Source organism: Salvelinus fontinalis, chromosome 6, assembly GCF_029448725.1.
Source record: "Salvelinus fontinalis isolate EN_2023a chromosome 6, ASM2944872v1, whole genome shotgun sequence".
In the NCBI taxonomy this organism is placed as follows: domain Eukaryota; kingdom Metazoa; phylum Chordata; class Actinopteri; order Salmoniformes; family Salmonidae; genus Salvelinus; species Salvelinus fontinalis.
The window spans coordinates 44,657,834-44,681,410 of NC_074670.1; the positions used below are offsets into that span (position 1 = coordinate 44,657,834).

The 23,577-nt window shown below is 39.4% G+C and overlaps 1 protein-coding gene across 1 annotated transcript in view; it reads left to right on the plus strand.

Annotated features, from left to right (window-relative positions):
• LOC129857883 (5-hydroxytryptamine receptor 4-like) overlaps positions 1–23,577 on the plus strand; it is a 181,413-nt gene that overhangs the window by 42,174 nt on the left and 115,662 nt on the right. Inside the window, exon 2 of the mRNA XM_055926558.1 lies at positions 1,116–1,203. Coding sequence (XP_055782533.1) covers positions 1,139–1,203 — 65 coding nt within the window. The 5' untranslated portion in view covers positions 1,116–1,138. The remainder of the gene's footprint in view (positions 1–1,115; positions 1,204–23,577) is intronic.

The window sequence follows — 23,577 nt, forward strand, 5'->3', positions numbered from 1 at the left end:
ACTTTGAGCTGTTCTTCCATCAGTATCTTGGGCAAAGGATCCTTTCTTGGGTCTAATCGTCTTTTGGTGGAAAGCTGTCCTCTTGCCATGTGGAAATGCCAACTGCGTTCGGGATGAACTGGAAGCGTGCCCAGAGATTCACAGCGTCTCAGAAATAAATGTCCCAAAATCGCACTAAACGGATATAAATTGCTATAAAACGCTTTAAATTAACTCCCTTATGATGTTTTTAACTCCTATAACGAGTCTTAACATGACCGGAGAAAGATTACTCCCAACACTAATGCTTGGAACAGGTGCGGGTCGGTGTCCTCCACGCGCATGACGCAGCTGCAAAAGAGTGACTAGCTACAGGGTTTTTTAATTTATAGTGCCTGTGATTGCGCAATCGACCCCATTCAAATCGTCATCACGTAAAGGCATCCAGGGGAAGACGTAAGCAGTGTCCGTATACTCATAGGAATAACATTGGCTTTAAAACTGACTCCAGAACAGTGGCCAAAATTTCTGAAATCTGACTCCATGTCAGGGAAATTGCTGTAGAATGGGTTCTGTTCCACTTAGAGACAAAATTTCAACTCCTATAGAAACTATAGACTGTTTTCTATCCAATAATAATAATAATATGCATATTGTACGATCAAGAATTTTGTAGGAAGCCGTTTCAAAAATTACACGATTACCATAAATAGTGACAACAGCGCCCCCAGCTTTAACAGGTTAAACTATTCTTGCATGCACTTCATTTTAATTACAGTCATTACATCCAATGCTATATTCTTTGTGTAATGTTGTTGCATGTAATGATTTAATTCACAATCTCTTAGTGCATATGTTATTGGTATGTAGAGTAATTTCAGGCATATTTTCTGTTATGCTCAATAATGAAAGGATACTATTTTATTTGTCTCCTTAATCCTCTCAATCACAGGTTTAATATGTGCTTTGCTATTGAAATATTTTCCCCCCAAATATGTGCAGTTGTTCAACAATACATTTCTGTCGACAGCCTTACAAAATTAGGGATAGTGAGTAACTTCCAGGGCATATCTGTAAGGTCACCATAAATCCTAACTGCCCTATCTGAGTAACCTCTATTTCTCCTTGTTTCGTAGGGAGTTTCTGCATTTATGGGTACATGAATCTATGTTCCGGGGGCCCGATGCCTGTGATGGAGGAAGTAGATATCAGCGGCAGTGAGAGGTAAGGACAGTACACTGCATTAATGACCGTATGTGCTCTTGAAAGGGATATGGTAGTCAATGGAATGGAATACGTGTCTGAGCCAAGTTGATAGACATACTGATAAAGTCCTTCATAGCATCATAATGAAAAGGATACACATACAGTATACAATGTGAAATGTGCACATTGGATATTAATCATGATTCTTTCATTAATTGAAGTGTTGGCACGTGGTAGCGGCTAGGTGTCCTACAATATACACGTGAGGTAGAGTGAGGGATGGTGGTGGTATTGGAAGGCTAATGACTCCCTGAGTCCATGGGGAAGGATGCCTGTGGTCAGCTTTGCAGGAACCAGAGGCTTCCTCCCTTGGCATCATCTTTCCCTACTCCCTGCTTACCTTCTCAACGTGCCCTCATTTGATATCCTGTGACAGGCTTCCTATCAGGAGGATAGGTTTCTATAGAAATAGCATCATACAGAACATTAGCTTTTATGACAAGAGCACTCCTTACATATAGATCCACTACCCCCAAGTCATATGACTCCTGAACATCTAATCAAATGGCTACCCAGACTATTTGCAATGCCCCCCCCCCCTCTTTTACACCGCTGCTACTCTCTGTTATCATCTATGCAAAGTCACTTTAATAACTCAACCTGCATGTACATATTCCCTCAACTAACCGTTGCCCCCGCACATTGACTCTGTACCGGTACCCCCCTGTATATAGTTTCGCTATTGTTATTTTACTACTGCTCTTAAATTACTTGTTACTTTTATTTCTTATTCTCATTCATATTTTTTTAAACTGCATTGTTGGTTAGGGGCTCGAAAGTAAGCATTTCACTGTAAGGTCTACACCTGTTGTATTCGGCGCATGTGACTAATATAATTTGATTTGATTTGACTACCCTCCTGACCTGGTTATAATTTTGACTACATGACATATAAATAATAGGTTTATAGCTGGTATCAGAAGTATGCGGTAATAACGTGTTTCCAGTGTAGCCTACACGTGATTGTTTGTTTTTGGAGCAAAGCTTAAGAGACTGCTTTCATAGACAATGAGTGTATTAATTCAGCTCATGTGAATGTGGTCCTGATAAGCTGACTCCGATTGAAACCTATTGCAGAATGAAAAACGACAAAACATCCAGGCATGTGTCCAGCCTGTGGTGCTGAATCGCTATAGTAATGCGCCTAACAAAGCTGTCAAAATCTCCATTGATAAAAACCCCTGGGGATGGACTAGCAAATAATTATCAGCTCAAGCAGCAGAGAAAAGGCAGAGGCAGAGAAAGGCTGAGTTTTCCATTAGCCATTTTTTGGACATATTTTTTATTAATGTCTTCTAGCGTGATTTATCACATCTGTCAGTGATATCAGAGCGCCTCACATATAACTTCACTCCCTTTCTACTAAAATGTTTCTTTACAGAGAGTGACTTACTTTTCCGGTGACGGGTTATAAATGAAAAATTGTACCCACATAAGACATTTGGCAGTACAAGATGCCGGTGCTATGAAAAAATGTGAACTCTGACTGATGACTTTGCTGAAATTCATCATCTTTCCTGTCACAACTAACCCTTTACACTCGTGGGAATGTCCTATACAGGCTAAATTCAAATGTTTCTTACAGAAGGAATATGGAAAACATATGCATAACCATGGTAACAATTGAAAGGGAACAGTTTGGAGATTATGGGAATAGTATTATACCAAAGATTGAGGATACAAATCAAATCAAATGCTTACTTACAAGCCCTTAACCAACAATGCAGTTTTAAGAAAATTAAGTGTTGAGTAAAAAAATAAGTAAAAAAATCTCAAATCTAAGTAACAAATAATTAAAGAGCAGCAGTAAAATAACAGTAGCGTGGCTATATACAGGGGTTACCGGTACAGAGTCAATGTTAGTCGAGGTAATTGAGGTAATATGTACATGTAGGTAGAGTTAAAGTGACTATGCATAAATAATAAACAGAGAGTAGCAGCAGCGTATAAGAGGGGAGACGGGGGGGGGGGGGGGGATGCAAATAGTCTGGGTAGCCATTTGATTAGCTGTTCAGGGGTCTTTTGGCGTGGGGGTAGAAGCTGTTAAGAAGCCTTTTGTACCTAGACTTGGTGCTACAGTACCGCTTGCCATGCGGAGAGAACAGTCTATGACTAGGGTGGCTGGAGTCTTTGACAATTTTTAGGGCCTTCCTCTGACACCGCCTGGTATAGAGGTCCTGGGTGGCAGGAAACTTGGCCCCAGTGATGTACTGGGCCGTACGCACTACCCTCTGCAACCAGTCAGGATGCTCCCGATGGTGCAGCAGTATAATTTTTGAGGATCTGAGGAAACATGCCAAATCTTTTCAGTCTCCTGAGGGGGAATAGGTTTTGTCGTGTCCTCTTCACGACTGTCTTGGTGTGTTTGGACCATGATAGTTTGTTGGTGATGTGGACACCAAGGAACTTGAAGCTCTCAACCTGCTCCACTATAGCCCCGTCGATGAGATGGGGGCGTGCTCAGTCCTCCTTTTATCATTCTCACATAGGTGTTCCTTTTGTCTAGGTGGGAAAGGGCCGTGTGGAGTGAAATAGAGATTTCATCATCTGTGGATCTGTTGGAACGGTATGCAAATTGAGTGGGTCTAGGGTTTCTGGGATAATGGTGTTGATGTGAGCCATGACCAGCCTTCCAAAGCACTTCATGGCTACAAACTTGAGTGCTACGGGTCAGAAGTCATTTAGGCAGGTTACCTTAGCGTTCTTTGGCACAGGGACTATGGTGGTCTGCTTGAAACATGTTGGTATTACAGACTCAGTCAGTGACAGGTTGAAAATGTCTGTGAAGACGCTTGCCAGTTGGTCAGTGCATGCTCGGTGTACACGTCCTGGTAATCCGTCTGGCCCTGCGTTCTTGTGAATGGTGATCTGTTTAAAGGTTTTACTCATCTGATACGGAGAGCGTGACCACACAGTTGTCCAGAACAACTGATACTCTCATGCATGTTTCAGTGTTGCTTGCCACAAAGCGAGCATAAAAGTAACTTTGCTCGTCTGGTTGGCTCGTGTCACTGGGCAGCTCGTGGCTGTGCTTACCTTTGAAGTCTGTAATAGTTTGCAAGCCCTGCTACATCCGACGAGTGTTGGAGCCGGTGTAGTACAATTCAATCTTAGTCCTGTATTGACGCTTTCCTGTTTGATGGTTCTACGGAGGGCAGAGCGGGATTTCTTATAAGCTTCCGGGTTAGAGTCACGCTTCTTGAAAGCGGCAGCTCTACCCTTTAGCTCAGTGCAGATGTTTCCTGTAATCCATGGCTTCTGGTTGGGGTATGTACATACAGTCACTGTGGGGACGACATCATCGATGCACTTATTGATGAAGCCAGTGACTGATGTGGTCTACTCATCAATAACAGAACATTTTCCAGTCTGTGCTAGCAAAACAGTCCTGTAGCTTAGCGTCTGCTTCATCTGACCACATTTTATTGACCGAGTCACTGGTGCTTCCTGCTTTAGTTTTTGCTTGTAAGCAGGAATCAGGAGGATAGAATTATGGTCAGATTTGCCAAATGGAGGGCGAGGGAGAGCTTTGTAAGTGTCTCTGTGTTTGGAGTATAGGTGGTCTCGAGTTTCTTTCCCTCGGGTTGCACATTTAACATGCTGGTAGAAATGATGTAAAACCTATATAAGTTTGCCTGCATTAAAGTCCCCGGCCACTAGGAGCGCCGCCTCTGGATCAATGTTTTCCTGTTTGCTTATGGCCGTATACAGCTCATTGAGTGCGATCTTAGTGCCAACATCGGTTTGTGGTGGTAAATAGACAGCTATGAAGAATATAGATGAAAACTCTCTTGGTAAATAGTGTGTTCTACAGCTTATCATGAAATACTCTGCATTAGGCGAGCAAAACCTCAAGACTTCATTAGATTTCGTGCACCAGCTGTTGTTTACAAATATACATAGACCGCCACCCCTTGTCTTACCAGACTGTCCTATCCTGCCGATACAGCTTAAAACTCACCAGCTGTATATTATTCATGTAGTCGTTCAGCCACGACTCGGTGAAACATAAGATATTACAGTTATTAATGTCCCGTTGGTAGAATATACGTGATAGTTCGTCTATTTTATTATCCAATGATTGTACGTTGGCTAATAGGACCGGTAGTAAAGGCAGATTACCTACTCGCCGTCGGATCCTTACAAGGCACCCCGACCTACGTCCCCAATATCTCTGTCTTTTTCTCCTGCGAATTATGGGGATGAGGGCCTTGTCGGGTGTCTGAAGTAAATCCTTTGCGTCCGACTCATTAAAGAAAAAATCTTCCTCCAGTACAAGGTGAGTAATGTCCTCATATCTAGAAGCTCTTTTCAGTCATAAGAGACGGTGGCAGAAACATTATGTACAAAGGAAGTAGCAAATAATGCAACAAAAACACACACAATAGCACAATTGGTTAGGGGACCGTAAAACGGCAGCCATCTTCTCTATATGTACACAGATCACCTGACCACAAGACTGAATCAAAACATTACACTGTTGTGTGCATTTTACATTTACTGAACTTTTCGCCACATTTGTTGATAACGAACTCTGAAAATACTCTGGATACATTCAATAACATGATAAGAAAATTCCTGAAAAATGTGGGGTAGAGGTGCACATAAAACAAAAAAAAGTTTGAGTGAGAGAACTAACTGGTGTCTCCAAGTGGCCACACACCTCTCCAAAGTGTGGACAGTTCCAAAGTCATTTCAGCGCACTTTTATGACTCAAAGAAGTCTTCAACTTTAATATACTTTTTGATCTCTCCTACTTATGCTGTGCCGTTGAGGAACTTGAGCAAGCACACTTGTAGTTTTTTGTTTGCAACACAGCCCTGCGTCAAACAATTACTGTTGTTGTTTACACAATTTAAAAACGCTCCATTAGAAATTGCTATATGGGTCAGGTGGGCATCGTTTGAAAGCTTATTCTATTGCCAACACGACTAGCTAAGTTATAAAATACGATATTACAATGTTAGGCCTTCACAATGCAATTCAGGGAAACATATCGTATTTTTTGTGCACATAGAATGGAGTCATGAGTTCATACCGTTTACAGAAACGCAAAAGTTGCCCAATTAGCAGGAGGGGGCAACTTCCGGTCCTGTACGGTGCTCAAGTTCAGAAAGGCTGTCACTCGAAACCCATACAGGGCTATGAAGTGCAGCCAGAGCTCTCACGTCATGTATAGCATGTTAATGTACAGCCACTGCATTCCAATTTAGGCATTTATCAGTGCCCAAATCTGCCATTTTCAACCTAGGCACAAGTGTAAAGGGCTACCTAAAATGAAGCCATGGTCTGCTGCATGTTTTAATGCAGGGATTTCATTCCAGAGTGCTTTGAATACAGCCTCACCGGACTGCAGCTGTGCGATTTAAAGTCTTACTGTATTTCTCAGTGAACTTGAATGATACTGTGGATAGTGCCACACACTAGTGCCAGTCTTACCACCACTGTGACTTCCCTGTGTGCAGATGATCGAGATTTAACAGGTTGGGTTGCCGCACCTGGAGGGGGGATTATTTGTAAGGTAATAAATGTGAAAGATTAGGGGTGGATAATTGCTTGCTGATGCAGTATCTCTATCTCCTGGCAGTTTGTGCTGCTAATACTGTACTAACTGTCTTGATTATTTCTGGAGGACACACTGTTGTCTTTGTCAGCCTTTTTCATTATTTCCACTGACATTACGTGTACCTCAGAAATCATTTGAATTCATTTACTTCATTGATCTTTGTTGAAGTTAGGACACACATCAGGACAGCGTGTTGCTGAATTGTTCATATACAGATGTCGGATCTTAACGTAACTTAATAATCACTCTTTGGCGCAATTGTTGAGAAAGTGAGCTTATGGTTGTGTGGGGGTAAGGGTTGAGTGTCTGTGGGTGTATGTGTGTATCCCACAACTGTTGCGAAGGAGTAAAATATGTTAGGGACAATAGAGGATGATCCACAGCTATATATAATACAAATCGAGGTGAGGGCGATGGAAATGCATTTGGCAGTTGATCTACTTCAATTTGGTAAATGGCACTGTGTGCCCTTTTCAAAGGATGGATCCCAGTCGGTTCAGGGCTATGGGATGCAGGGGGTCGAGGGTGGTCTGCCGGGCATTGGGATGACAACCCAACTCGGATGAGGAGGGCTTTTAGCGGGTGGAATAGTAGGGACCAATTGGAAGTTTACTTACGGTAGTAGAAATGCAAATATCATGGTACAGCTATATAGACACTCAATCATCATGTTACTTTTTAATGGTATGTTTACAAACATATATTTTGATAAAAAGAATTGAAAGTTGTGTCTCATTATGGTAAGTGGTGAAATAAGTATAGCCAGTTACAATTGTAATGGCTTAGCAGATAATAAGAAAAGACGATCAGTATTTACCTGGCTAAAAGAGAAGGATTATAATATCTACTGTTTACAGGAAACACATTCAACAGTTTTAGATTAAGTTTTGTGGAAAAAGAACTGGTGGTGCGAAATATATTTCTCCCATGGGTAAAGTAATTCAAAAGGGGTGATGGTTTTAATTAACAATAATTTTGGTAAATGTGCAAATGTGCAAATTGTCCAAACAGATCCTCAAGGTAGATGGATTACTTTAAATACGTTATTGGACAATAAACAGATATGGCTTATTAACCTATACGGTCCGAATAATGATGATCCAAGCTTCTTTGAAAATATATATAAGAATTTATCAACTCTACAAGCAACACTAGACTGTATTATTATAGTGGGAGATTTTAATACGGTCTTAAATACCTCTATGGACAGGAAAGGAAATCACACTACAAACTATCACCATCAGGCACTTAAGGAAATCATGAATGTCATGGATATATTGGAATCAGTGGATATATGGAGACTTAAATACCCTGACCTAGTGAGATATACATGACGGAGGCTTAATCAAGCTAGTCGTCTTGACTACTTTCTTATACCATTCTCTCTGGCACCAAAAGTTTAAAAAGTGTTGATAGGGGACAGAATGCGGTCGCATCATCACATCACAATTGGTCTATATATTACTCTTACAGAATTTCCACGTGGGCGAGGATATTGGAAATTTACTCAAAGCCTACTAGATGACAAATTGTTTAGAACTAGGACAGCAGAATTTATAACTGACTTTTTCAGACATAACATACAGTGGGGCAAAAAAGTATTTAGTCAGCCACCAATTGTGCAAGTTCTCCCACTTAAAAAGATGAGGCCTGTAATTTTCATCTTAGGTACACTTCCACTATGACAGACAAAATGAGAAGAAAGAAAATCCAGAAAATCACATTGTAGGATTTTTAATGAATTTATTTGCAAATTATGGTGGAAAATAAGTATTTGGTCACCTACAAACAAGCAAGATTTCTGGCTCTCACAGACCTGTAACTTCTTCTTTAAGAGGCTCCTCTGTCCTCCACTCGTTACCTGTATTAATGGCACCTGTTTGAACTTGTTATCAGTATAAAAGACACCTGTCCACAACCTCAAACAGTCACACTCCAAACTCCACTATGGCCAAGACCAAAGAGCTGTCAAAGGACACCAGAAACAAAATTGTAGACCTGCACCAGGCTGATCTCACCCCGTGGGGTCAAAATGATCACAAGAACGGTGAGCAAAAATCCGAGAACCACACGGGGGGACCTAGTGAATGACCTGCAGAGAGCTGGGACCAAAGTAACAAAGCCTACCATCAGCAAGGGCATTGAAGATGAAACGTGGCTGGGTCTTTCAGCATGACAATGATCCCAAACACACCGCACGGGCAACGAAGGAGTGGCTTCGTAAGAAGCATTTCAAGGTCCTGGAGTGGCCTAGCCAGTCTCCAGATCTCAACCCCATAGAAAACATCACTGCTCTAGAGGAGATCTGCATGGAGGAATGGGCCAAAATACCAGAAAACGTTTGACCTCTGTCATTGCCAACAAAGGGTATATAACAAAGTATTGAGAAACTTTTGTTATTGACCAAATACTTATTTTCCACCATAATTTGCAAATAAATAAATAAAAAATCCTACAATGTGATTTTCTGGATTTTCTTTTCTCATTTTGTCTGTCATAGTTGTAGTGTACCTATGACGAAAATTACAGGCCTCTCTCATCTTTTTAAGTGGGAGAACTTGCACAATTGGTGGCTGACTAAATACTTTTTTGCCCCACTGTAGGTACAGCAGATCCCCGTATTGTATGGGACACTTTTAAGTGTCCCTTTAGAGGCAATGCAATTCAGTACTCATCTATAAAACAAAAGCAATTTAGATCAAAAGAGTCAATATTAACAAAGGAAATTGAAGGACTAACAGTACAGTTAGATAGCAATAAAAACGGTACCATAGAGGCACAGAATAAGTTAGAGGAAAAACAAAAAGAAATGGAGCAACTTATTCAAGAAAGATCCAGTGTAATATATTATAAAAATAAAGCTAACTGGATGGAATATGGGGAAAAATGCACCAAATTCTTTTTCAATCTTCAATATAGAAATGCTACCAAAAAACATGTATTAAAACTTGTTACAAATGATGGAGTCACACATGATTAACCAAATGATATTTTGAAAGAGGAAGTAAAGTACTTTAAGAATATGTTTTCGTTTCAGGCTCCTCCATCTCCATTGTATGGATTTTTTCCCTAATAATAATGTAAAATTAACATCTGTACAGAAAGACTCATGTGAAGGCCAAATTACAGAGGAGGAACTGCTTGATGCAATTGGGGCCTTTAAGGATGGGAAAACTCCAGGGCTGGATGGCATACCAGTGGAAGTATACAAAACTTTTTTATATATACTCAAAGGACCATTATTAGCTTGTTTTAATCTACCATTTATATAGGAGTGGTTATCAGACACGCAACTAGAAGGTCTGATATCATTATTACTGAAACAAGGCCCCAAATGGTATATATAAAGATCCAGCCCATTAAAAAAATTGGAGACCTTTTACACTTCAGTGTTGTGATGCAAAAATCCTAGCAAAATGCTTGGCGCATAGAATAAAAAAGTATTGTCAGATATTATTCATCCTAATCAGACAGGTTTTTTACATGGACAATACATTGGAGATAATATAAGACAAGTACTGGAAACAATAGAACACTATGAAATATCGGGGACACCAGGCCTGGTTTTCATAGCTGATTTTGAAAAGGCTTTTGATAAAGTACGACTGGAGTTTATATATAAATGCCTAGAATATTTCAATTTTGGGGAATCTCTTATAAAATGGGTTAAAATTATGTATAGTAACCCTAGCTGTAAAATAGTAAATAATGGCTACATCTCAGAAAGTTTAAAACTATCTAGAGGAGTAAAACAAGGTTGTCCACTATCGGCATATCTATTTATTATTGCCATCGAAATGTTAGCTGTTAAAATTAGATCAAACATTAATATTAAGGGATTAGAAATCCATGGCTTAAAAACGAAGGCGTCATTGTACGCTGATGATTCATGTTTTCTTTTAAAACCACAACTAGAGTCTCTCCACGGCCTCTTAGAGGATCTAGATACCTTTGCTATCCTCTCTGGATTAAAACCAAATTATGATAAATGTACCATATTACGTATTGGATCACTAAAAAATTCACATTTTACATTACCATGTAGTTTACCAATTAAATGGTCTGACGGAAATGTGGACATACTCGGTATACAAATCCCAAAAGAAAGAAATGATCTCACTCCAATACATTTTTATAGAAAGTTAGCAAAAATAGATAAGATCTTGCTACCATGGAAAGGAAAATACTTGTCTATTTGTGGAAAAATCACCCTGATTAACTCTTTAGTCATATCACAGTTTACCTATTTGCTTATGGTTTTGCCTACACCTAGTGACATGCTTTTTAAATTATATGAACAAAAAATATTCAATTTTATTTGGAACGGCAAGCCAGATAAAATTAAAAGGGCCTATCTATATAACGAATATGAATTCGGAGGGCAGAAAATATTAAATATTAAAGCATTAGACCTCTCACTAAAGTCATACAAAAGTTATACTTAAATCCAAACTGGTTCTCTAGTAAATTGGTACGAATGTCTCATCCTATGTTCAAGAAGGGCCTTTTTCCCTTTATTCAGATTACACCTGCTCACTTTCGGTTGTTTGAAAAGGAAATAATCTCCAAAATATCTTTATTTTTTAAACAAGCCTTAGAAAGTTGGTTGCAATTTCAGTTTAATTCACCTGAAAGGACAGAACAAATAGTACAACAAATATTGTGATCTTGCATGGAGCCCCAGACCGAGGGTGATTGACCGTCATCTTGAACTTTTTCCATTTTCTAATAATTGCACCAACAGTTGTTGCCTTCTCACCAAACTGCTTGACTATTGTCCTGTAGCCCATCCCAGCCTTGTGCAGGTCCACAATTTTATCCCTGATGCCCTTACACAGCTCTCTGGTCTTGGCCATTGTGGAGAGGTTGGAGTCTGTTTGATTGAGTGTGTGGACAGGTGTCTTTTTATACAGGTAACGAGTTCAAACAGGTGCAGTTAATACAGGTAATGAGTGGAGAACAGGAGGGCTTCTTAAAGAAAAACTAACAGATCTGTGAGAGCTGTAATTCTTACTGGATGGTAGGTTATCAAATACTTATGTCATGCAATAAAATGCTAATTAAATACTTAAAAATCATACAATGTGATTTTTCTGGATTTCTGTTTTAGATTCCGTCTCTCGCAGTTGAAGTGTACTTATGATAAAAATGACAGACCTCTAGGTGTTTTGTAAGTAGGAAAACCTGCAAAATCGGCAGTGTATCAAATACTTGTTCTCCCTACTGTATATATGTGTATATGTATGCATACGTGTATGGATATTGGATATTTACCCCAAAAATATGGGGGATTGGAAATGATGCAGACAATTACATTGGAAGCAACATTCTTTCCTCAATATTAAGCTGATACACCCCTAAATTTAAAAAAATAAATAAAATAAATAATAATCACTCTTTTGTTGTAGAGAATTTTCCAGATGCATCAGGAAATTCAAATGAGCCTCATCACTGGCTGAAAATGAGCAGTTCTCTTTCTCGCCATGCGTGCGCATTGGGATCATGGCTTTTTATCAAAATTATGTTCTCTCTCGCTCACTCAAATGCAAGGCCTAGGTCCTATTACTGCAACATTCAAATGTACAAAAATGTATCTGAAATGCTGCCATATATATCAACAACCATCGTTTTATATAGCTTAATAAAACAAGATAGATATTGGTCTCCACTAGGCTACGCCACACAAGTGTCTAGTATATCCTAAGATTACTAATTAATTTTAAATGTTGTTAAATTGTGGCGTGGGGTGGTCTAGTGGTTAGGGCTGCTACAATCAGCATGCACATATAGGCCACCCGTGTGGATTTGATTCTGGCCCATGCACTTCTGGCACAAATAACTCAGTCCCCCAATTGACTTCAAGTAGGTAGACGTTTCATATGGACAGTCCACAGTTATTTTACACCCGGTCCTGATAGGAAATGACCATACCAGACACTTTTGGATAACATAAATAGGAAACAAATAAAATAATAACAGTCAGTAGGCTACACAAACATTAGTTTCCATTCATACAAAGTGTCGGGTAAATTGCCACAGTAGATTTGGCTGTTCATTCTAGGCTTACTAGCCAGCCAAGTTATTTTGCATTATCTTGAGTCTGTTTTGCTAGCATGCAGTGTTTACCTAGCTACCTAGTTAGCTAACTTTATCTTGCTACATTCCCTTCCTATTGTGTTGCACCATTGGGGTTGGTCGACTGGTTAAAATTTGAGGCTGTTATTCTACTCTTACTGTAAACAACGTAATCAAGCCTAAAAATATGCAAAACTGTTAATAAAACGATTGCACATTAAAGGCAGTTGTGGCTTCAGCAACAATTTGAGCTGTGAGGTTAATGTCTCCCCCTTTGTTTTTACTTACTCCAGGTTGAATGATTTTCCACCCTGCAGATGTAAGGAACTTGTTATGAACCTCCCAGCCACCAGGATAATCACCGAATCCCAGGATATTATTTAGGAGTGTGCCAACCTCACAATGTTAGAAATAGATTCACCCATGATATTATTTATCATGCAGGTTGGTCAGGACATTGTACTTTATAAAGCTCATTCTGAAATATGATATCTGTCCCAGGGGATTCAATTTAGACCCCAATTAGGTGTTAGTGAAGGGCTGAAAAAACAACTGTAAACTCCTGTCTCAAATAAGACATGAAGGTCAGTCAATCAGGAAAATCATGGTGTGAGTAGGTGTGTCCAACATTTTGACTGGTGTGTGTAATATATATATATATATATATATATATATATATATATATATATATATATATATTACTGCATATCATATTGGACATGTTATCCTTCATCACATGCAAGTATTTATTTTGTATTCATTGCATTTAGCTTACATTAGGAAGAAGTCGCCTAGGCAGTCTAATCTAGTTACAGTAGATTGCATCGTATCACCTTTCAATATTATTAACGAATATGAAACGATGTTAACTTGGATCATATCATTTAATAATATGCACGGGTGTCATATTTGTATGACTGTATCACAATGCAAGCCTACTAATTCAAAAAATACAGCAGCTCTAATGCAATATTAGCTTCACAATGAAACACCACTATTCTTAAATGGTCAGTAAAATAGCTTATTTAGTTGTAAATGAAATCGTAGCCTGTATGTTATCATGCATGCAAACTTGTCATGTCCACAACAATGGAGCAGCAGACCAAGCAACATACGAGACAAGGACCCCATACCGTAGGATAATTATTCTGGTCGGTGTCAACTTCATTCATAATTCAGGTACTGAGGAGCTCGATTCTGTTACTTGTTTACCTGCTATTCGTGTCAGATGTTTCCATTTTGAGATATCCTTGCTGCACAATTTTCCTACTGCAATGAAATGGGTACTATTAAAATCCGACATCTGTACATAGTAGTACTCTAGCTGTTTTCTAGTAATTCGATAGGCCGACTCTTAGACGAAAATGTGCTGCCTAGTAACTAAAAGGGTTATTTGACTGTTCCATTAGGATAACCCTTTGAAAAAGCCTGACTCCAGATAGAACCCTTTTTAGGGGGTCCATGTAGAACATTTTAGTGTTCTACATGGAACCTAAAATAATTATGCTATGGGGACAGCCGAAGAACACTTTTTGAACCCTGTATTTCTTGTGCAATTCTTGAGTGAGCTGCACAGGGTCATAACAGTTTATGGTAGTTTATTTGTCTTGTGGTTTCCGGGTAGGAGAATCCCCGCTGTACGTACAGTATATGAGACAATGATTGTGAAAGATACAAACACTGGACATCAGTAAAGGAAACCCAGTCTTTCATTTCCTCAACAGTGACGACGAGACAGCCTACAGGGAGGAGGTGAGAGCCCTCGGAGTGTGGTGTCAGGAAAATAACCTCTCACTCAACGTCAACAAAAAGGAGATGATCGTGGACTTCAGGAAACAGCAGAGGCAGCATCCCCCCCCATCCACATCGACGGGACAGTAGTGGAGAAGGTGGAAAATTCCTCGGCGTACACATCACGGACAAACTGAGAAGGTCCACCCACACACAGTGTGGTGAAGAAGGCGCAACAGCGTAGCCTAACACCACCTCTTCAACCTCAGGAGGCTGAAGAAATGTGGATTGTCACCTAAAACACTCATAAACTTTTTCAGATGCACAATCGAGAGCATCCTGTTGGGCTGTATCACAGCCTGGTACAGCAACTGCTGCGCCAACAACTGCAAGGCTCTCCAGAGGGTAGTGAGGTCTGCACAACGCATCACCGGGGGCAAACTACCTGCCCTCCAGGACACCTACAGCACCCGATGTCACAGGAAGGCCAGAAATATCATCAAGGACAACAACCACCCGAGCCACTGCCTGTTCACCCCGCTATCATCCAGAAGGCGAGGTCAGTACAGGTGCAGCAAAGCTGGGACCGAGAGACTGAAAGACAGCTTCTATCTCAAGGCCATCAGACTGTTTAACAGCCATCACTAACATAGAGTGGATGCTGCCAACATACAAACTCAAATCTCTTGCCACTTTAATACATTTAGTAAATGGATTTAATAAAGGTATTACTAGTCACTTTAAATAACTCCACTTTAATAATGTCTGCATCCTACATTACTCATTTCATATGTATATACAGTATTCGATAGCATCTACTGCATCTTGCCTATGCCACACGGCCATCACTCATCCATATATTTATATGTACATATTCTTATTCATTCCTTTACATTTGTGTGTATTAGGTAGTCGTTGTGAATTTGTTAGATTACTTGTTAGATATTACTGCACTGTCGGAACTAGAAGCACAAACATTTCGCTACACTCACATTAACATCTGCTGACCATGTGTATGTGACCAATACAATTTGATTTGATTTGAACTAAGAACTGTACGCTTATGTAGTCTCATCCTGTCATATCATATTTTATTACTAAGATCCAGCCAAGGAATTTAATGAGCTGTTGAATGCGGTGAGCTTGCTCTGTCGCCTACCTCTATTGACATGAGAGTGGGAGTTCATGTGTGGGTCATCTGAATGACGGTGTGTAGAGGTCAAACACAGCTCTTTGTAAACAAAGGCCCGGTTCAGCGTCAATAACTCCTGCAATGTGACAGGGAGAGTTTCTCATGTGCTGGATTGATAGGAAAAAAAGAAGAGTATCACCAAAGGCACATGATTGCATTATATTGGACCGCTGCCAAATAATAGTATGCCGTCTAGATTTATTACTTATATAAATCATGCAATGCCATTCTAATTTTATGTATAGTTCATGACTGCTCAAACATTTGCGCTTGATGGGCCAAAATATAATCTGAGTGGTGGGATGTGGGCCGAACTAATAATACTGTACATTATCTATTTAGAAATATGAAAGGTAAAAAATAGCTTTTTAGGGTCTTGCTATGGGTAGGCAACTATGGGTAAGTTGCTATGGGTAGGCAACACGTCTGCCACGCTGATCCTCAACACGGGCCCCACAGGGGTGCTTGCATAGTCCCCTCCTGTACTCACTATTCACCCACGACTGCGTGGCCGAACACAACTTCCAACACCATTATTAAGTTTGCTGATGACAAAACAGTGGTAGGCCTGATCACCGACAACGATGAGACAGCCTATATGGAGGAGGTGCCAGGACAACAACTTATCCCTCAATGTGAGCAAGACAAAGGAGCTCATTGTGGACTACAGGAAAAGGTGGGCGGAACAGGCCCCCATTAACATCGACTTGGCTGTAGTGGAGCGGGTTGAGAGTTTCAAGTTCCTTGGTGTCCACATCACCAACGAAATATCATGGTCCAAACACAAGACAGTAGTGAAGAGGGCACAACAACACCTTTTCCCCATCAGGAGACTGAAAAGATTTGGCATGGGTCCCCAGATCCTCAAAAAGTTCTACAGCTGCACCATTGAGAGCATCCTGACCGGTTGCATCACCGCCTGGTATGGCCACTGCTCGGCATCTGACCGTAACGAGCTACAAAGGGTAGTGCGTACTGCGCAGTACATCACCGTGGCCAAATGTCCTGCCATCCAGGACCTATATACTAGGCGGTGTCAGAGGAAAGCCCAAAAAATTGTCAAAGACTCCAGTCACCCAAGTCAGACTGTTCTTTCTGCTCCCGCACGGCAAGTGGTACCAGAGCGCCAAGTCTAGGACCAGAAGGCTCCTTAACAGCTTCTACCCCCAAGCCATAAGACTGCTGAACAATTAATCGAATGGCCACCTGGACTATTTACATTGACTTTTTGTTTTTTACACTGCTGCTACTCGCTGCTTATCTATGCATCGTCACTTCACCCATACCTACATGTACAAATTACCTCAACTAACCTGTACCCCCGCACATTGACTCCCCATGTATATAACCTCGTTATTGTTATTTTATTGTCTTACTTTTTTATTATTTTTTACTTTAGTTTATTTGGTAAATATTTTTTTTAAAAACTTTTTCTTGAATTGCACTGTTGGTTAAGGGCTTGTAAGTAAGCATTTCACGATACAGTCTTCACTTGTTGTATTCAGCGCATGTCCATTTTTTGTTGTTCACATGGAACAGATCATCCCCCCGTCAGCCTTGTTAAAATAGTCCAGAGCACATGGTGGCAGTAGCAGTGCGTTCTTAAGTTATGTTTGGCTTGTGCCTGCTTCTGGCTTTGTAGCTGGATAGCGAATGATAACTAGCTAGCAAGTTGCTTGAATGTTGTTGCAAGCTAGCTAGAATCTTTAGCAAGCCCTTGTTGATACTAGCCAGATGGCCACATCTAGATAACTCGCTCAGCTTGCAACAATATAATTAAATCACAATGTATTCGTTTTTGAAAGAAACAGCTGTCTGTTAGGTGTCAAGAGTCAGTGCAGTAGCTAGCTAGCTATGTTGTGCTAACTGGCAAAGCTAACCGCTTAGCTAACAGCTAGCAAGCAAACTGGCACTGGCAGTATGGGATAATGGAGAGTGGATTATATAATTTCTTCATCTTGTTAGATAGCTAACTTGGTAAAACATTTAGTGTTGTGTGCTTTTTGCTGCACTTATAATCCCCATTTGTTTCATATGAAGTGTGTGTGACTGCCTGGCTCAGTTAGCAAGCTAACTAACTAATGAGCAAGTGCACATTATCAAACCTCTAAAAAAATGCTTCAAGCATGAAACTCCTTTCCTAGATGTAGAAGAATTATACTTTTTTTTTATTATGCAGCTTTATTGTTTTTAGAACAATGATAAATTACACTGTGAAAAGTGTGTTCGTTTTTTGTTGCCTCTGGCTCCCCAACATGGAGGACCGGTGCTCTCTGTTTGGTTCAAAGTCAAGTTGTCGGCCACCAACGCTCAGAGCGATGCTACATGTAGAAACGTCCAGTTTGTCCGTACCAGGTCGGTCTGCAATAGACAGTGTCTTTTGTTTTAGCAAGAGAAGGACCGGTCTCCTACTGTGCTAAGTAGAGGTCGACCGAATATGATTTTTCAACGCCGATACCGATTATTGGAGGACCAAAAAAAGCCGATACCGATTAATCTGCCAATTATTTTTATTTTTTTGTAATATGTAATGACAATTACAACAATCCTGAATGAACACTTATTTTAACTTAATATAATACATCAATAAAATCAATTTAGCCTCAAATAAATAATGAAACATGTTCAATTTGGTTTAAATAATGCAAAAACAAAGTTTTAGAGAACAAAGTAAAAGTGCAATATGTGCCATGTAAGAAAGCTAACGTTTAAGTTCCTTGCTCAGAACATGAGAACATATGAAAGCTGGTGGTTCCTTTTAACATGAGTCTTCAATATTCCCAGGTAAGAAGTTTTAGGTTGTAGATATTATAAGAATTATAGGACTATTTCTCTCTATACCATTTGTATTTCATTAACCTTTGTCTACTGGATGTTCTTATAGGCACTTTAGTATTGCCAGTGTAACAGTATAGCTTCCATCCCTCTCATCGCTCCTACCTGGGCTTGAACCAGGAACACAACGACAACAGCCACCCTCGATGCAGCGTTACCCATGCAGAGCTATAACATAATAACACACAGAAATACGAACCTTAGGTCATTAATATGGTCAAAACCGGGAAACTATCATCTCGAAAACAAGACGTCTATTCTTTCAGTGAAATACGGAACCGTTCCGTATTTTATCTAACGGGTGGCATCCATAAGTCTAAATATTCCTGTTACATTGCACAACCTTCAATGTTATGTCATAATTACGTAACATTCTGGCAAATTAGGCGGCCCAAACTGTTGCATATACACTGACTGCGTGCAATGAACACAAGAGAAGTGACACAATTTCACCTGGTTAATATTGCCTGCTAACCTGGATTTCTTTTAGCTAAATATGCAGGTTTAAAAATATATACTTCTGTGTATTGATTTTAAGAAAGGCATTGATGTTTATGGTTAGGTACACATTGGAGCAACGATACGCACCGCATCGATTATATGCAAAGCAGGACAATCTAGATAAACTAGTAATATCATCAACCATGTGTAGTTAACTAGTGATTATGATTGATTGATTGATTGTTTTTTATAAGATAAGTTTAATGATAGCTAGCAACTTACCTTGGCTTCTACTGCATTCACGTAACAGGCAGGCTCCTTGTGGATTGCAATGTAATCAGTTGGTTAGAGCTTTGGACTAGTTAACTGTAAGGTTGCAAGATTGAATCCCCCCGAGCTGACAAATTAAACATCTGTTGTTCTGCCCCTGAACGAGGCAGTTAACCCACCATTCCTACGCCGTCATTGAAAATAAGAATGTGTTCTTAACTGACTTGCCTAGTTAAATAAAGATTAAATAAAGGTGTAATAAAAAAATAAATAATAATAATCGGCCAAATCGGTGTCCAAAAATACCGAGTTCCGATTGTTATAGAAACTTGAAATCGGCCCTAATTAATTGGCCATTCCGATTAATCGGTCGACCTCTAGTGCTAAGTACCTATCAGACATGAGTTTTCTTGGTGTGTCTGACCTCTAAGGCTAATAACTTGAAAATGTTTCAAATCATTTCAATATGGGAAAGGTGTAACAATTTATATTTGCAAAGATAGTGGAAAGTTGAAAAGAAATATTCTGAATGGCGGTTTTGTCACCTTCAAAACGTCCCCTGCGTGGATGGTGAGCATTGTAAAGTAAAATAATAGCTGAAAGCTCCAACTGTTCAAAAGCTAGAGCTAAATTTGTAGAAAGAAAACAGAAACCACTCTGTTTGTTCCAACCGCTATCGGAGGTTACTCATGTAACCGCGGTTCTGTGAACTTGGCATGGACATTCACTCCACTACAATTTTTTGGGGTGTGTTTTCTTTGGCCAGGCCAAACCAAACATCGTCCCCAGTTGGGTCAGCCCTTTTATAGATTATGCAAAGGCATGTTTGTTTGATAATTATTCATGTTTTTCCCCCGATAATTTCTATTTAGTAATTTATGACATGATTATCCCTCCAGAATCATTTCTTGCAGCCACATACATAGGGCGGCCGTCATACATGCATGTTCAATGTGGTCGCTCTGGTTACACTCAGATAAGTAAAGGATAACCAACGAGGGGCTATGCGTTCTGTGGGAAATAATGCACAACGTGGATGGTGTGTGCCACGACACACAGCGGATAAATTATTATTTATTATTAGAAATGTGATCAGCATCCACTGAAGTAGCTAGCAAATATACTAGATAGCTACAGTAGTTCCCTTCAGTACAGTAGTTGGGTCATTCCACTTAGGTGCCTTTTGAGTAGTGTAACTTGGTGGAAAAACTGTTGTTTCACTTAATTTTAACATTGTCATAAAGAGCACATGTTCAACTTAAGAAAATAACATGTTATCCAATCTCAAGAGATTAACTAAACAATTGTCCATAGTAAGTGCCTATTAAGTGCCAAATAAAGAAACAGAGTTGACTGTAACAGGGTTGTCAACTTCTTAAATCATCCATAAATCCCCTTGTGATAGGAGAAATTGAAGCTTGTGTGTGCAACAGCAGGGGAAATTGAATGTTAAATCATTTCTAGCCTGTCAATCTACGGGTAAGAGTGTTGAAGTGTTATGCTTGACCAGCTCAGTTTTCCACCATAAAACTATAGAAAATGTCCAAAAAGACTAGAACCAGCTCACCTGCTTTTACACGGATGTAACTATTAGATGTTCAACATTTCAAAGGGAATAGTTTAATTAATTAAACCATATTAAAATGAGAGTTCAGTTCACGTAACAGGGTTGGCCATAAAATGAGAGACAGGTTTTTTTCCCACTTAAAATAAATCAATAATCACATGAAATAAATAATCAACAAAATAACTAGGGATTTACAATGATAGTGAACTTGAGTAAATGTTGGGATTAAGTGGGTTAAAATGTAGAATTTTGGCACTTTAGCAATCTTTATTCACATCAAATATCTGATTTATTGAATTAACCATGTGGTCTACATTAAAGTGCACTTCATTTAATATAACAGGCTTTTGAAATGCACAATTTCTACTTAAAATAGCAAAGGGACACAAAGATCACTCATTTAATAAAACGACCCAGTTAACAGAGCTATGGATGCAAGGACTGACCCTTCATGATATGGAAATGATAGTTTTAACCATGTTTTGAGGCTATAGTGTTTGTTTACATTTACTTTGTTTGCAAACATTAGAGTAAAACAAGCTTACATTTTGGGTTCTGACGGGGCAGGACAGTTGAACTAAGCTCAAGTTATATTCTTCAAGAGTCATTGGGTAAATCATACATTTACAAGTCCAAAAATGGATGTAGCAATTGCAGATTGTTTCTTTAATTATTTTTTGTTCAAATGTGACCCACCACCTGGATTCGGTCCTATGTAGCAAATTTTGAAATAATGTTTTTTTACACTGGAAAAAAACTAGACTCAGAGCTAGAAATTTGTATATCATACACTGCAGTTGAGGAACAATAGGAAAGTTGATCAACTTGTAACCCCTCTTTTGAGAAAATTGCCTGTGATTGATTTTGGAACACCTACTGGAGATCTCTTTGTATACACCCTTTCAGCATTGTTCACACCCTCTTAAGCCTTAGTCACATCCATCTCTTTAAGGATTCACATGTGAGGCCATGTGCTAAACGGAGTGAATACAGTAGTGTAGTAAACAGTCAAAGTTTTCAAGACTAAAAGTGGTGAAAGTAGAAGCAAAAAGTAGTATGAAAAATACACTTTAACTAGTCCTTGGTTTATATCCTAATCTGACTTTGGTGCAGGTAATGTTGTTCTTCACATTACCGTCAATGGTAAATACACACTATGTCAAATAAAAGCTATGTTTATTTGTCACATGCACAGGATGCAGAAGGTGTAAACGGCACAGTGAACTGGTTACTTGCATAGTGGAGTCTTTTGTTCAGTGACAAAGCTAGATAGCTATCTACCTAACCAATCAACCATAACCCCAACTCATACTAACATGCACCATGCATGAATCTGCAGGTAGCTAAAGCTAACCAACTAGGTTCAATGTTAGCTAGCTAGTTAGCATTAGTCTATAACTAGCAATGCAAATGGTTTCTGAGATACAAATAATATTACTACAAAGATCATACACATAACTTTAGCTTGCGAGCCAGCCCGCTAACGTTAACTAGATAGACTAGCTAACAGCACGCTTTCACTTGCAATGAAAATGACTTTCTGACAAAATTAGAAATGTATAATATCTGAAAATGTAGTTAGACTCTTACCCATATACATGGATGAACACTTCTCCCTCTGTCATGGATGCCATGGTTGCCCTTAGTTTGAAGATGTAATCCGGAGACAGGTGTTTTATACAACAGCCTCCTGTGTTCTCTTTTCGACTTTCTCCGCATTTGACAATCATCTCTCTGCTTCCACTGGGCATTCCACTGATTTCAAAACTCGGTCTACTTCTTCCGTGACAACAAAACTGTTGATTGCCATTTCTTCACCCATCACAGTCTTCAGAAGTCACTACAATCTCAGGTTCAATGAACATGTTTTTACCTAAATTAGAGATTTTGTTTTCGTCTGATTCATTTTCAGAGCCGGAGAAAGTCAGCACGGCATGTCCTCCAGAAAGTAGTCCATCACAACTTTTCCCCACTGATCTGTGTCGATAGTGCTATTAACTTCAGGGCAGCAATGCAACACTGTTTCAGTTCTTCATGATATCTTTTTTTTTAAAGCAGCAGTAAAAAGGATTATCCACACATACTGAGCAGCTACATGGCAGACCAATCTGAACTCATCTCTCGGGCATGTCCAGCACATCCATTATCTCAGCCAATCATGGCTAGTGGGAAAGTTCATGTATTTTTCCGTGGCTAAACCACCTAGGCTCGTAATTTAATTGTATTTATATTTACAGATGGCATACACCTTTGTTATTAAAGCACATGAAAGTTCACATGTTCTAGAAGTTTTTTGGGCCAAAAAACAATGTTCAAATGCCTCTCCTGTGAAGTAGTGACATGTCTAGCTTCTTGAAACAGGTCACAAATGAAACATAAGGAATACAATTCATTGTTGGAATGGCTGTTGCTAGTTAAATGTAATCGAATCAGTTCTATAGTATAATTTGTGTTGTGCATTACTGAACAAAGCTTTTCATATATGCAATTATATACAGTACCAGTCAAAGGTTTGGACACACCTACTCATTCAAGAGTTTTTCTTTATTTTTACTATTTTTGTAGAATAACTGTGAAAAACAGAAAGGAAAACGATGCACATTGCTGCTCATGCTCCCAGGTGATATTTATTTATAACAATGTTCCGACCCTTAG